Source organism: Aedes albopictus, chromosome 3 (assembly GCF_035046485.1).
Source record: "Aedes albopictus strain Foshan chromosome 3, AalbF5, whole genome shotgun sequence".
NCBI classification, from domain to species: Eukaryota; Metazoa; Arthropoda; class Insecta; order Diptera; family Culicidae; genus Aedes; species Aedes albopictus.
Genome location: NC_085138.1, coordinates 443,877,704 through 443,894,253, shown reverse-complemented (window position 1 = coordinate 443,894,253; position 16,550 = coordinate 443,877,704). Strand labels below are relative to the sequence as shown.

The 16,550-nt window shown below is 39.8% G+C and overlaps 1 protein-coding gene across 1 annotated transcript; it reads left to right on the top strand.

The window, feature by feature from the left end:
- Nucleotides 1–14,291: 14,291 nt before the first annotated feature.
- Nucleotides 14,292–15,821, top strand: LOC134291077 (uncharacterized protein K02A2.6-like). The gene has a single exon (XM_062858360.1). The coding sequence runs from the start codon at nucleotides 14,292–14,294 to the stop codon at nucleotides 15,819–15,821; it is 1,530 nt and encodes a 509-aa protein (XP_062714344.1).
- Nucleotides 15,822–16,550: the final 729 nt, after the last annotated feature.

Here is a 16,550-nt window from a genome sequence, read left to right as displayed (position 1 = left end):
TCCAAACCCCCGTGTATTCATATAGGAAGAGGTTCGTGTCCGCGCTGATTTGACAGAAGCGTTCGCTCGCTTCGCTGGTCGACCGTTAAATTTGGGGGGGACAGTTTTGAATCACCACTGTCACGTCGGTTCGTCGGTGCTGCAGCCGCTGTTGAGTGTATGTGTGCAGGGCGAAGAAAGACGTTAACCCTCCAATACCCAAATTTTTGATTTTGATCTAAATATCATTTTTCGTCATCTAAAATCGATTTAAACATGTTTTGGAAGATGATTGTTTTTAATTCTCGTTTTCGTGAATTTCAGTTTTTGATTTTTCTAATTTTTATTTTTGAACATCCCCACACTTTTATATTTTTCCTGGAAGCCAATTTGGGGAACGGATTGTTTGAGATGAAAACATTTTGAGATTTTATGATTATTGTTGAAATATTATTATTTTAAATTTTTTTCACAGAAAATTTTATTTTCCGTGTAATTTTAGGAAAAATAATTTTAGAGTGTATTCGATTCCCTTAAACTATTAAACAAGGATAGAATGGTTTGGGAAAAATTTAAAATATGTGAATTGTAGCGATTCAATACAAAATAAGCAATGACTTCTAAAAGGTGACTAAAACATCATTTTTTCAATGATTTTCAAAAAACGTAAATACGCTTTATAATACACCAAAAACCATTTTGAGATATACAAAACAGTCCTAAATATCAGCCAAAAATATAAAAAAAATGATTTTCCACGAAACAAAAATTACATAAATGCTCAAACTATACCCCGTCTAAAGGCGGGATTGGGTATTAGAGGGTTAAAGTGAACACGCAAAAGTTGCGAAAAAGAAACAAAACAGAAAATGGAAAACAAACCGTCGTTATGACAGTTCGATGTTTCGGATACGTCATCGATCGGTACTCGCTGGACAAAGTGGAAGCGGTCATTGGAGCTATATATTCCTGGATGTAAACTGCATCGCTCTTGCATCTCGGAAAAAGTCCTATTTGTTGCATTTCGCGGGATCTGATGTCCAAGACATTTTCTACGAGATTGAAGGCCACAACGCAGCACCTCCTGCAGGTTCTGATGTGTACAAAGAAACCATCCGACTGTTGGATGCCTACTTCGCACCTATGGCGAGTATTCCGTATGACAGGTACGTGTTCAGATGCATGAAGCAAGAAGACGAGTCGGTGGAAAAATTTGTCGGACGATTACGAGAGCAGGGACGACTTTGTGATTACGGAGGAGCTCTCGACATGAGAATCACGGAGCAAGTGTTCGATAATTGCCGGTCTGACGAACTAAGTGAAATAATCTTGAAGAAGAAGCTGTAGACGGTACCTGCAATTGTGGAAGAAGCTCGTATCCTGGAAACCGTGAAGCGTAATAAGGAAGAAATGTTTATATCACAGTGCAGATTTTTTACCGTGTATGGTTCAAGAGATATTATTTTTTTACAAACAAACTTAGGATGACACTCAAAAAAAATCTTCTAATACCTTTTTATACACTGATTTTTTATAAAAACTTAGTTCAAAGCACGTTTAGCCCATCGAATATTCAACATTTTGACTCACAATTCTAAATATAAAAAGTTTTATTCGTGGTGTACTTCTAAACATGACTTATTTTGAATACCTAATAGGGTGACGTTGGATATTATTGGCAGGTTTGTCCTCTCCGTCGTGGGAGTTTTTTGTCGGCCAAAATGCCTGATACATTTCCATATCATTCAGCTTACTTTGGAAGGATTTGAGACCAACTTTGAGTTCAATAGGTTTTTAAAAACTCCCGTGACGAAGAGAACAAACCTGCCAAAAATACGACGCAAGTGGATTTTAAATATCTTTTTGCAACTCAACACTATGAAATTTTATTTATACTTGCCGTATCACAACGGACTAGTTTATCGTACTATACCGAACAATTGCAATATGATTCATAATGCAACTGATTTCGGTTGTATTATGAATAATAATGCAATTGTTTGATCCACAACCCGAGTTGTCACGGCAAGAGCTTGCCAAATTGTCACGGTTATGGTACAGCTTGCTTGATCAAAATTTAGTGTCTAGCATGATAGAAGACATGACTGTTCCCATCGAACCACCGCGAAGCATGATGGTACTGATAGAAATGATCATATTCTAGTGATTTGTTTTTCATTGCAAAAATGTTTTGCAACTCGTTGCAAAACTCGATTTTTAAAGCGCACATTTAATCCCATTTTTTTCATGATGAATATTAATAGGACACTATCGGTGAAGTACTAGATTTGTAGTAATGAGCTGAATTTTTGTATGGTGAGAAGGTGGATTCTCCGTTTCTGCAAGGAAATTGTGCAAAAAGCGTGGGTATTATGGTTCCTTGCCTAATTTGATGATGTTTGAGCAAAACTTTAGAAAACTGTGTTGTTGTTTTGGCTAATTCTTGTCCCTTAATCAGTACAGTTTTTCCTATTGAGCGTTGTGAACGGCACCTAAACATTTTTAAAATAAAGTAGGGTGGGGCGGGGCAAGATGGGTCGCGGGACAAGATGGGTCAGTGCCATTTTCGGGCGCATTACTCATGTTTTGATTATGTTAATAATTTTGTTAGATGACCAGCATGAATATACAAAAGTTTGGGGCATTGATTGAAAAATTATTCACTCTCATTGGAAATAAAAAATAAAATGGTTTTTAGCCATTTTTCTTATGCGATACATTCATATAATCTCCATATAAACGGCCGCGGGGCAAGATGGGTCACCTTCAATTTTGAACGTATTTTTGGAGCATTCAAAAGTTATTTATTTTTTATTACAAGACTATCTCATAAATGACTTCAATCAAGGGGAATGAACGCTCAAAATTATAACTTAAAATTATGATAATTTTTTAGTGAAAACATCGATTTTCAAGTCGCCTTAGGACCACTCAAATCGTAAAGTTTTTTATAGTCCAAATAAATTTATAAAATGTTTACTAGTAGCTCTTGTTTACTCAGTATGGATATGGAGCATCTATGAATACGGAACAAATCTTATATTTTGACGTTTTTCGTTGAGAAAATGTGAATTACTTAAAAGGTGACCCATCTTGCCCCGCACTTTTTTCACAGCGCAAAATCGATCACTTTTAAAAACTGCTTGTTTAACATCATGTTTTGTATTTAATCATCTTTTTATCAACTTTTAGCATAGCTAACTAGTGTATTAAAGAGTAGCGGACGAATACAAACCAATACGATTTGTATTTACAAAGTTATGGTGATCCATCCTTAGGCGACCCATCTTGCCCCGCCCCACCCTATTAAAAACACCAACGAATGGAATAAAGGTAGAATAAACTGTTTCTATTAAGGGATTTCAGTTTCTAGTGTAACTTGAACTTCGCTGTGGCATTCATTGAATGTGCACAGTTCATAATTTTAAACATATTCGAAAATGGTCTGAACTCTGGAGCATCTCACGACAAACCCATTTTCAAAAACTCACTATCGAAATGCAACTTTATTCGAAGGCGATTATGGATATCACAACATAAAATCAACATTGCAACGCCTTTTCTGCAATGTGGCACTCCAACTTTGTATAATGAGGGGCAAATTTGAACACCAAATGTTGTGGAACGATCATATGTAATAGGTACTAAATCGTAGATTAGTATCGTTGGGTAAAACATCAACAGTCTAGGTGGATCATTATTGTTAATTTCCTTCTGTATCCGAAAAAAATACCGAGCGATTCCGCTTTTCCTGCTAAAATTTCAGCGGATGTTTTGTTGTTGTTACTCCATACTGCATATAACGGGCATTTCAAAATATCGGCGGCTTAAAATGACGTTTCCATTGGAAAGTCACTGGAATGATATGGGAAATTTCGTTAAGCTTGGCTTAGCGTAAGCCGTCTCCTTTTTTTTGCTAAACCGGTGTGAAGAAATGCAAATATTTAAACCTGGCTTAAGAATTTGGCTTAACTTTAAGTGTGGTTTAAGATAAACCAGGCTTACGTCATTAAGCCGGGTAGGTGAAGAAATCGGCCCTAAGTACAATTTTTAAAAGAATCTCGGGAGAAATTCGTAGTGTGGAAAAATCCATAGGGAAACAAAAAAAAATCCTAAGAGGAATTACTGACGCAATCTTCAGAGTAAAACAGCAGGTGAAATTTCTGCGGGAATTCCTGGCAAAAATCCTGGGGACCCTGTATTACAGGATGAAACCCTTAAGAAGTTCCTGAGTGAATTTTGTAAATAATTGCTGAAGGAATTCCTATTGCAATCTTCGAAGACAGCCCTAGAGGCTTCCCTAGAAGAATTCTGGAATAATTCCTGGAAGAATCATTGGAGGAATTTCTATTAAAATCTGTGAAGACATCAATGCAAGGATTCCAGTTGATACTCGTGGAGAAGTCCACGAAAGAAATCCGTAAAAAATATGGGGGAAAATCTGTAGCAATTCCTGGTGGAATTTCAGCAGAAATGGCTTGAGAAATTCTATAATGCACTGTACCCAGAAAAAAAAGAAGCATCTTAGCAAGAATTCCGCAAGAAATCACAAGAGAAATTTCTAAGGAAATACCAAGAGATTTTATTGTAGTGTTCGAGTAATTCTTGGAGAAATAACTGAAGGCATCCATAGAGAACTTTTTAAGAAATTCTTAGGTTGATCCCTGGAGAATTTCAGGAGGAATCCTAAGGGGAAGCCCTGAAAGAATCCCTGGGAAAATCCCTAGATACATTCCAGTACTAATCCGTGGAGTACTTCTAGGAAAAAAATATTGGATAAATTCCTACAGATATGTCTGAACTGAATACATTCCCACATCTTGTAGAATTCATAGAAAATAGAAATTCCTGATCGAAAGTCCTACAGGAACAGCGACAAGAGTTTCTGGAGGAACCCCATCTAGAGTTTTTGAAGAATTCCAAGAAATGCTCCAGTATTACAGCAGGAATAGCTGAAAAAAAAATATCTAAGGGGAATGTCATAGAAACTATCGGAGAAATTCGTATGTAAGAACACCCGCATAAATTCCTGGAAGAATCGCAGCAGAAATTCCTGGAAAAATCATAGTTTCTGATGAAATCCCACCGCGAATTCCTAAAAGATTTCCAATAAAAATTCTTGGGGAAATCCCAAGAAGAATAATATATGGTGGAATCTCTAGTAAAAAGTCTGGAGAAATCACTGAAGGACATTTTGGAGAAATCTCTGGAAGAATTCCAGCAGTAGCTCCTGAACCAATTCCAGCAGGGAATCTACAGCATATATCTCAGCATAAATTCCTGCAGCAACCCCAGCAACTATTCCTCGAAAAATCATTCACTGAAAGACGGCTTGCGGTAATGATCAGCATAAAAATGTTTTCAAATTTACCATGACATAATTTGATCATCGACTCACAAACGCTTCTTGTGTGCATTTTGTTTCCACTAATATCAACCGGTTCGATAGCCGAGTGGTAGCGTGCGAGCCAGGTGGTCACAAGTTTCTTGGTTCGAATCCGGTTGCCAACAGAAGCTTTTCCTAGAAGCTAGAATTCCTTCCAAGATTTTGTATACCATTCTCGAAGTTATACCCGGAGGAAGTTTAACCGGCGGGCCCATTTGTTTATATTTTTGCTAAATCCAATAAACGGGGCTCATTTTTCTGCAAAAATGCATCAATCCACCCACTATAATCAATATCCGTAGACGCATGTTTTCTCATCTGCTAGTGACATCATGCAGCTCCGGGGATCGATACATTTTTTTTTATCTGTATTAACGACATTTTTAGCCCAAGGCTAACTCATCTCGGGACCCACGTTTACTTACCTTCCGAAGGAAGAACTCATATTTTGTGAGTTTGTCGGGAGTGGGATTCGATCCCAGGTCCTCGGCGTGATAGTCACGTGTTCTAACCATCCAACCAGGTCCACTCCATTGATCGATACATACCACATTAGAAACATAAAAACCTCTCCCAGCAAAAGTCTGATTGGTGCTTACCACATGTTCGCGAAAACAAAAATATCAAATGTAAACAATAGCAATGAGCGCTGCACCAAACAAAAACGTCTCGTAAAATACATTATACCTGATAAAATCCTTAGAGGAATCACGGCTAGAAACTGAGCAGGAATCCCTGAAAGATTCATAGAAGAAATCCTGGAAGGAATCATTGAAGAAATCGCTAAATAAAATTCGGGAAGAGTTTTTGAGACAATCCCAGAAATTCCGGCACGAATACCTCAAATATCCAGGATTGTCTGAAGAAATCATGGTAGAAATCTATATTTTTTCATATTTCTTTTCGAGAGGAATCCTTTAAGGAATCACATCAGAAAAGCCGAATAGAATACCTAAAACAATCCTTTAAGGATTCGGAAGGAACATCTGGAGGAAACCCGGGAGGAATCGTGGGAATGCCTGAATTCCGGAAAAAAAGTCCTGAAGGTATCTCGAAAAAAATCTCATCTCATCTAATCTTATTTCATTTCTTCACCCTACTCTCTACCTTACAATGTTGTGCCCATACTTTCTGGTAAAAATCATGTTTTCATGGTTAAAACAGTTTTGATCACGTTTTAGAGACAACAGTGACGTAAGGCGGTAATACGAAAAGATCCTGACAGACAAACTCAAATATCTTCAGTGTTCGCTGAATAGCTACTAATTTACTACATTGGCTTTAGAGTAGGCCGTCCCTTATATTGCAAAAAATGGAAATGTTATAAGTTCGTTGTTGGAAGATGATCGTTTAGCTAAGATATGATCATGTCAAAATTTGAAGTCCGTATCTCAATGCTAAGTGGTCCCTCAAGGCGCCTAAAGTTGTCAAAAATTGTATGGGACGAAAAAAACAAGGAGCTGAGCACATTTTTGGCCCTTTAGGGTCCTGAAATCATCGGTTTGAGTAGATTAGCGTATTTTTTAACGAAAAAAATCATACTTTTTAAGTCCTATACAATTTTTGACAACTTTAGGCCCCTTGAGGGACCACTTAGCCTTGAGATGCGGATTTCAAATTTTAACACGATTATTTCTTAGCTAAAACGATCATTTTCCAACAACGAACTTATAACATTTCCAATTTTTGCAAAATAAGGAACGGCCTACTATAGAGGCTCGTGTTACGCATAGTCGCGTATCTTAAATTTTAAGGCAATCTCAGTTCTAGATGAACATTTGAAAAGGGTCTATCTGCTGTTTGTAAACAAACACGTTTCTGTCTCTGTAGGGTCCATCTGAATCCACCTACGCACATCAACACCCTTATCACAAAGAGTGTACTTCAAGCTACCTGTTAAAGGTGTTGATGTGCGTGGGTGGATGCAGATGGGCCCTACAGAGACAGAAACATGTTTGTTTACAAAAAGCAGATAGGCCCTTTTCAAATATTCGTCTAGAGTTGTACTCAAGGGGACGGCATCCTATTTTTTCTCTATGGAGTTTGACAGGTTGGACTCCTGAATTGAATTTTCTCATATTTTGAACTGTATTTTATTTAACTTTTACTTGTACCTTTAATTTTGAATTTTTTGATATAATTTTAAGAATTTGCATTATTTTTTTCTTTTATTTTGATTGAATTTCTATACCTTACTGAACTGAATTGAACTTTTGTAGTTTGTAGGTGCCTAGTTTTTGGATTTTCTTATAAAAGTTATTGATTTCCATTGATTTTACTTTGTGCTGAACTGAATTACGCCTAATTTCCTGGTATTTTGATATTTAATTGCTGTTTTTTCTTGAACTAGCATTCGTTCATTGTAATTTTACATCTTAGCAATCGTTAGTTTCTTTGTTTTTTTTTTTTGGTTTTTCGAGTTTGATTTGCCTCTTTTTGTCGTTTTCTCTTGAGTTCCTTGAATTTTGAGTTTAGCTGAGCGGAATTTTCAAAAGTTGAAAATGGCAGGACGGTACATACGACCAACGGTTGATCATTTGTTAGAGGAGGGGGCAGATTTTGAGTTGCGTTTACGGAAACAAACAGTAGATAGGAGGAAAATTTGGAGGATAAGAAAAGGTTGTTAAGGAGATTAATTATGGAAGATAGGAAGTATAAGATTAGTTACAAAAGTGAAACGAAGTATCCCTTCCAGTTCCTCATAAGTTCTTCTAGCCTGTGAAAGAGTTGGAGTTAAAGTTGCGTTTTTTGAAAAAAATCTGCCGTTTTCAACTAGTTTTACGTGATTTTTTTTTAATAAATTGAGATGTTTTTTTTCGTTGTTTTCGCGTTTTTTTTTTATGTAAATTGAGGTTTATTTTTTCTCGGATCGCCAACTTTTCTTTCACGCGTTTTAAACATTTATTGAAATGTTCCGATGACCCTGGAGGGATCGGTTCTGTTTGGGCCTCTCACTGAACAGAAACATAACTATTCAAACAATAAATAGAAAACAAATTCTTGATTACCGGCTTTCAAAAGATTAAATTTTAACCAAGTAAACAACCAATAATGCCGTGGGTCCATCGCCAGCTTTTCAGACGAATCCTTGACCTACATAATACATCTCCCAACCACCCACTCCGTAGTACTTATGGGAGTGTCACTGAGTCGTAGGCTTCTTAAATAAGTGCTATATCAACACTTCCTTCCCCTATCCCAAGATACGGTAAAGATGGGCGTGGCCGGGAATAATGACATTTGTGCTTTTGGTATTCTAACATAAGATTGGAGCCTGGCCTTGTTCCGAAAAGCAATCCGAGCAAGATTAGCAAAAGGTACATGAATGCTGTTAGTACACGGGAAAAATCCGCTGCTTGAAACCTGCTAAATGAGTCATGATTTCGCGTAAAATGTGTGTTTTCATGTTATAAATATACACCACAAAAAAAGGTCATAATTTCATGACTCATGTCGCCGTAACGTCACCTTGGCGTTACGTTTTTCATATTTATTGACAAAAATTTGTAAGTTAAGTCATGATATCATGCCCATGAATACCAGAACTATTATCTAGATTCATAAAACCAGAAGCGGTATTCATAGAACTAGTAGTTGTCATTTATGGTTCCAGTTTTATTAGGGAAATTTGGTAAGTCGGTTCATATTATCATGAAGTACGTATTCAAACTATGAACTAAATTTATGAAAGCTTGAACATTACTCATGGTGCAAGTATTTGTAATTTATGGTACTGGATCGATTTGCGAAAAATGGTAGTACTGGTCATGTTATCATAAATCATGTTCTAAATTTATTACCTAATGTTATAAAAACATAAGCAGTATGCATGATTCTAGTATTTGTAATTTATACTATCGGATTAATTGGTGCAAAGTGACATTTAAGGTCATGTTATCGTGAAGCACGCACTCTGAAATCATGAACAAGGCTGAGACAAGACTCGCGAAGACGGTCTTCTTTTTCTCCACTTTGTTATTTTTTCTTTTTCCTATCTGTGTTGACATTATGTTTTGGGCTGGTAGTTCAAACACGTACGTGACCGCATCACCTCACATGCAGTGTGACTAGGTGTGACTGAATCCCATTCACGCACAAAATCATGTTGAGGTGAAATTTTGCATCGCCAACAATCGCCAAGCAAAGTAATCATTGGCATATTTTGTTTTCAAGTTATTTTTGACAGTACAGGAGAAGAAAATGCTGCTCGGAGTGAATTTTGGCTTGAGAATTTATCTCGGATAGCAATACTTTCCTCGTTTTAGGTAACGTAATCAAACGGGCTACAACTGACAGCTCAGTTGGGCTGCACTTGACGTTGCTTTTTTCCTCTTCGCGAGTCTCGTCTCAGGAACAAGGTTCCTGAATATTGAAGTAACTTTTATGATTCTGGTATTTGTCAATAATGATGCCCGTTTTATTAGCAAAATATATTCAATCTACGAAGTATACCGTAACTACGGTAACGCTAACGCTAATGCTAACGAAATTCTGCCGTTATTTCCATCGTTCAATGCAAGAAGACAATCATAATACAAATAAACAGCTGAGATATTAACGAAAGAGAGGGAAACCAAAGAGAGCCTCTCTTCTGCAGATAGGACCTTTAGACATGTTTGGCCTGTGTTATCAACAATGAGCGCTTGCACACTGACGTCATCATTGTCTCCTTCTCTTTCTTTCCTTCGGCGTCGGTCCATAAAGCCGTCCTTGTCCTCAAAAAAAAATTTGAGGGCAATGTTTACAAATCGTATGGGATTTCTTTTAGGTTAGGTTTTTGCTGCAAGCCTCTATAAGGACCCCTCCCCTCCCCCTCGTAGACTTTTGTCCATACAAAAATTTTGAAATTTGTATGGAGCGTGGTCAGACCCCCCCTCCCCTCAAAAAGTCTACGTGGTTTATGAACGGCCCCTAAACATCTCCCGCAACAGCTCGGATACCAGGACTGAGTGTGATGAATGTGTTGTTGATTGGATTAATGAAATGTTAGCCAAAAGGGAGATATCAGCAAACCTTGGAAGCTCCTCTATATCTGTTAGAGCAGTGAAAGGGTGCCCACAAGGAGGCGTCTTATCACCTCTTCTGTGGTCTTTGATAGTTGATGATCTTCTGAAAAACTTAGAATCACAGGGATTTGAAATAATTGGTTTCGCAGACGATATAGTCATAATAGTTCGTGGGAAATATGACCAAATCATCGCAAACAGAATGCAAATTGCTCTAAATTGTATCTCATCGTGGTGTGATAGGGAAGGATTGAATGTAAATCCTTCAAAAACTACTATTGTACCATTTACAAAGAGGAGAAAATTTTCTATAAATAATTTATACCTGAAAGGCATATCTATAGATCTTTCAAATACAGTCAAGTACCTCGGAGTAGTCCTTGACAGCAAACTGAATTGGAATTCACACCTAGAGCAGATAATCACAAAAGCGACAAATGCTCTTTGGATAAGCAAAAAAACATTTGGTAAGCAGTGGGGATTGAAACCGAAAATGATTTATTGGATCTTTTCGGCAATCGTGAGACCCAGGATCACCTATGCCTCACTGGTCTGGTGGCAGAAAACCACAGAATCCGTCGCTCAGAGAAAACTAGGAAGATTACAAAGACTAACGACTCTCTCAATAACTGGAGCATTGAGAAGCACTCCTTCATTGGCATTGGATGCTTTATTACACTTGCTTCCATTACATCAATTTATACAATTTGAAGCTGAAAAGAGCGCTCTAAGAATCAAAAGATCTACGAACCTCTTGGAAGGTGACCTTAATGGGCATCTTAGTATTCTAAAAACTTTTGGCATAAACTCCATAGTTATGAACAACGAAGACTGGATGGAGAAAAAGTACAATTTTGACCGTATGTTTAAAGTTTATGACCCTGATCGAAGTTCGTGGCGAGTCGGTGGTCCAGAATTTCGACCAGGATCGATTATTTTTTATACAGACGGTTCAAAATTGAACAACAAAGTGGGAGCAGGAGTAACTGGCCCAGGGATAAACCTGTCGATACCCATGGGAAAGTATCCAACTGTATTCCAGGCAGAAATTCAAGCAATTTTAGAATGCTCTAATATATGTTTGCAAAGAAACTATAGGCATTCAAATATATGCATATTGTCTGACAGTCAAGCAGCACTAAATGCTTTGAAGTCAGCGGTATGTACATCAAAACATGTTTGGGAGTGCATTAAATCACTTCAAGATCTGTCCTGTCGTAATCAGGTCAACTTATATTGGGTTCCTGGCCATTGTGGAATTGATGGAAATGAAAGAGCCGATGAATTAGCAAGGCTTGGATCATCTCTTCAGTTCATAGGGCCCGAACCTTTTTGTGGGCTATCTGCCTGTGCTTTGCGAATGGAGTTCAAAATAAGAGAACATTCGAAAGTGACGAACAATTGGAAAAACACTTGTATAGCAAGACAAGCAAGGCGATTTATTATTCCAAATGTTTCTAAGACTTGTAAAATACTGGATCTTTCCAAAAAAGATCTGAGCGTATATACTGGGCTTATAACAGGTCATTGTCCGAGCCGATATCACTTGAAGCTTATGGGAAAACTTCAAGATGATATGTGTCGCTTTTGCGGCACAGATAAAGAAGACTCGGAACATCTACTGTGCCACTGTCCGGCACTCTTTACAACTAGACGTAAGTTCTTCGTCAAGGGGCTGTTAGAACCCTCTGACATTTGGAGAACAACACCCAGTACGGTAGTGCAGTTCATTCGAAATGTCGAACCGTGCTGGGTTAATGCTATTAATCAAACGATGGCGATCACTCACAATAGTGGTACGTCATCTTGATATACATAGGGGCTGTTCATAAACCACGTAGACCAAAATTTGGTCATTTCAGACCCCCCCCTCCCCCCTCGTAGACTTTTGTCCTTACAAAAAAATTGAAATTTGTATGGAGCGTAGACTTTGGCCAGACCCCCCCCCCTCCCCCCAAAAAGTCTACGTGGTTTATGAACGGCCCCATAGCTATAATAAAACTTATCAGGGGCATATGTCACAATAGATCAAAAAACTGGTCGCAGTGATGGAAATACCCGACACGGATTAAAAAGGAAGAAATGAAGAAGCTGTCCACCCCCTTGGATGAACCGCAAGCATATCAGGTGAAGCGTGAAAGAAAAAAAGAGGTATGTTTCCGGTGTGGCAATTCCGGACATTTTGCCAATGATAGGGGATGTCCGGCCAAGAACAGGATTTGCGACAATTGTAACCTTATTGGACATTCCCGAAAAATGTGTAAAACAAAACTCGATGGCAAACAGATTGCTGCAAAGAAGAAGAAGAACCGAGTGCTGCAAGTTCGTGAATCCGACGACGATGATGACCTTACGAACGGCAGCGCGGACGAGCCGGTGGAAAGCGACAGCGATAGCGACGTGCAGCAGTTATGTGCCACAGGCACCGAACACGACAAGGTGACTTGTTACATTGGTGGCGTTAAGCAGAACTGGATAGTTGATTCTGGGGCCCATGTGAATGTCGTCAGTCGTGGAACATGGCGTATCCTAAAACACCAAGGATGTAAAATCAGTTGCAGTTCAGAAAGCCGGAAGTTTCTTCGTGTCTACGGTAACGGCAAACTCAAAAAACACAAGGTCATCAGAGCAGACATCAGCACGCGTTCAAAAACTGTTCACCATGACGTTTATGTTGTCGACCACGAGAAAGGGGCAAACCTTCTCTGCAAGCAAACTTCGATGGACCTGGGCATCCTGAAAATTGAAGGAGAGGTTTTCAACGTTGCGAAGAAGGAAGAACCTCCCATCGGTAAAGTGAAGGGTTTGCAAGTAGACGTGAAGATTGACGAAAAAGTGGTTCCAGTTCAACAACCAGCTCGACGCCTGCCAATACCATTGGAGGAGCTTGTGGAGAGCAAATTGCAGGACCAACTCAAGCAGGATATCATCGAGCCAGCACCGTTGAGAATCACCTGGGCTTCCCCTCTGGTGGTGACTCCGAAAGATGGCGGCAGGAGTGTCCGTTTATGCGTGGACATGAGGCGAGCGAACGAGGCCATTATTCCGGAACGTCATCCATTGCCCACTTTCGACGAGATAATGCCGCACTTGGATGGTTGCAGGTACTTTAGCAAAATAGATCTGGTAAAGGCTTTCCATCAGATCGAACTCGCGCCGTCCTCCAGGGAAATTACTACGTTCGTCACGCCAAATGCTTATTACCGCTACAAACTCATGTTCGGCATGAACTGTGCGGCGGAAATCTTTCAACGGGAAATCGAGCGGATTTTGAAAGGATTGAAAGGCATCAAGGTGTTTGTCGATGACATCTTGGTGTTTGCGAAAACACAAGAGGAGCATGATCGGAGGGTGCAGGCAGTACTGCGTCGACTCAAGGAATATGAAATTACGGTCAACATGGACAAAAGTGAGATAGGGAAAAAGGCAGTTGATTTCATGGGCCACACGCTGTCTGCCAAGGGAATTTCACCGATGAACAATAAAGTCAGTGCGATCCAGACGTTCCGCAGACCATCAAATGTAACCGAAATGCGTAGCTTTCTTGGGTTGGTGAACTATGTCGGTAAGTTCATTCCCAATCTTTCAAGCCTATCTGCACCGTTGCGACAGATGACAGTAAAAGGTGCACCGTTCTGGTGGACCAAAGAGGAAAAACGCTCGTTTGAGGCAATCAAATCTGCTTTAGTCGAACCTGAACATCTGGGCTACTTCAGTCCGAAGAACCCGACTACAACGACAACGGACTTGGGGCTGTATTGCTTCAGCATCAGCAAGGCAAAACGAAGGTCATCAGCTATGCCAGCAAAAGTTTGACAAAAGCAGAAAAAAAGTATTCAACGCTGGACAAGGAGGCTCTAGCGATCGCCTGGGCTACCGAAAGATTCAGGATGTACCTGACAGGACTGCATTTCACCATAATGACTGACCACAAGCCACTGGTTAACATCTTTAGCCTAACATCCATACCGAACCAACGACAAGAACGATGGGTTCTAAAGATGCAAGCGTATCGTTACAAGATAGAGTACGTTCCCGGCAGGATAAATATAGCCGATCCTCTATCACGGCTTTCCGAAGTCCTCGATAAGAAATCCTTTGACAGGAGCTCTGAAGCGGATCGTTGCGCAGTTGTAGAAGTTAACAAGCCAGCTGCCATTACGATGAGTGAAATAATCCAACGTTCGCAAGAAGATGAAGAGCTGCAAGGTGTTAAAACTGCATTGCACAACGGAGAATGGGAAGGAGTGATCAAGAAGTACGCACCGTTCAAAAGTGAGTTGTGCTTCGCCAACGAAATCCTTCTGAGAAAGAACAGAATCGTTGTCCCACAAGATCTTCGCGAAGTCATCCTAACCCTGGCCCACATCGGTCACCCCGGGCGTGAAAAAGTGAAAAGAAGATTGAGGGTGGCAGTCTGGTGGCCAGGTATCGACGTCGCTGTGGAGAAAGTCTGCAAGGAATGTTTCACCTGTCAACTCGTAGCTCCATTCGAAAAACCAGAGCCGTTACGTATCAGGGATCTACCGAGTGCACCGTGGATCCATCTTGCGGGTGACTTTCTCGGTCCGCTGCCAGATGGTACGTATCTCTTCATGCTGATCGATTTGTACAGTCGATATGTACTTGCGGAGCCGATGAAGTATACGACATCGAAGGAAGTCATCAGGTTTCTGAACGAATCGTTCACTCGAATGGGTTTGCCGTATATCTTGACTTTTGACAATGCGAGAAATTTCTCTAGTCAAGAACTGAAGGACTACTGTGTGGATAGAGGGATAAAGCTAACTCACACTACACCGTACTACCCGAGCGCAAACGGAGAAATCGAGCGCCAAAACCGCTCCGTTCTGAAAGTATTGAAGATCAGCAAACAACAAGGAACCATCTGGAAGGAAGCCTTACAGGATTACCTGTATATGTACTCCGTAACTCCACACTCGGTAACGGGTGTTTCCCCGGCACAACTGATGTTCGGACGTCGATTCCGAGATCTGATCCCACATATGCAAATGGAGTTGTGTGACGATGAAGAATTGCGCGATCGTGACAGAATTGTGAAACACAATGCCAAGGAATGCCGAGATAGGAAGGTTGGAGCAAAGGAATCGCAAATCGAAGTTGGAGATGAAGTTTTGCTCAAGAACATGACTCCGCAGAACAAGCTATCGTCGAACTTCCTATCAACGGCAGCTAAAGTGATTCACCGAAACGGAAACAGTCTTACACTGGAAACAGAAAACGGACAAGTCTATAAACGGAATACATCTCACGTCAAACCACTTGTGAGACCAGCGGAAGGAAAGCAACAACGGTTGGCGGAAAAGAGTGATGACAATGAGGTTGTAGAACCTGTCGAAGAACCGGTTTCATCCCAGGTATCGGACACCCTGCAGCGACCTCGAAGAGAAGTGAGACGCCCAAAACATCTGGATGATTTCCGTCTGTAGTTGATTGATTCCATCTTTTAAAATGTTTCTAACTTCGTTATGGAAAGAGAGATATGTTGTGATTGACTTACATTAAATGTATTTGGCAACACTGTAACCGATATAGATTATTATTATTAAAGCAACGTTCTCCTGTACACGCGTGTTTGATTTGCAATCGTAACATATGGATTTGGAGAAAAATCTATTGTCGCGTGTGGGGAAACTTCGGGTTTCAACCGTGACGACAATATCCCGGTTGTGAAGCCGCGTTTTTTTTTTGCGGAATAACGTCCAAAAGTTTGGATGTGTCAAGTTCATGGCGAGGTTCATGGTATGTTTTATTTGTATTAATACAAATCAAAATTGGAGATTGTACATCGAACATTTCGCTACTCTGATACGAAAATGGAAATTAGTATAGCAATATAGTACTGAGATAAATTCCCGCATACTGCTGAGAGAAACTCCCCCATGATCTTTAAAGAGACTTCTCCAGAATTCTGAATTCTAGAATAACGAGAGAGATTTCATCAGAATGCTGAAAAGATAACATTAGAATCCGGAGCGAAAAGAAAGCAGAACTCTTCCGGTACCTTGGTAGGAACACTCTCTCATTTTCCTGAGAGAGCTAACTCCATATCTATGAGACGAATTTTCTCAGAGCCCAAAGAGAAATTCTGCCAGAATCCTGTGATAGATTGTCTCAGAATCCTGAGAAGCTTTCCCTTGGGATTCTCTCGAAATGTT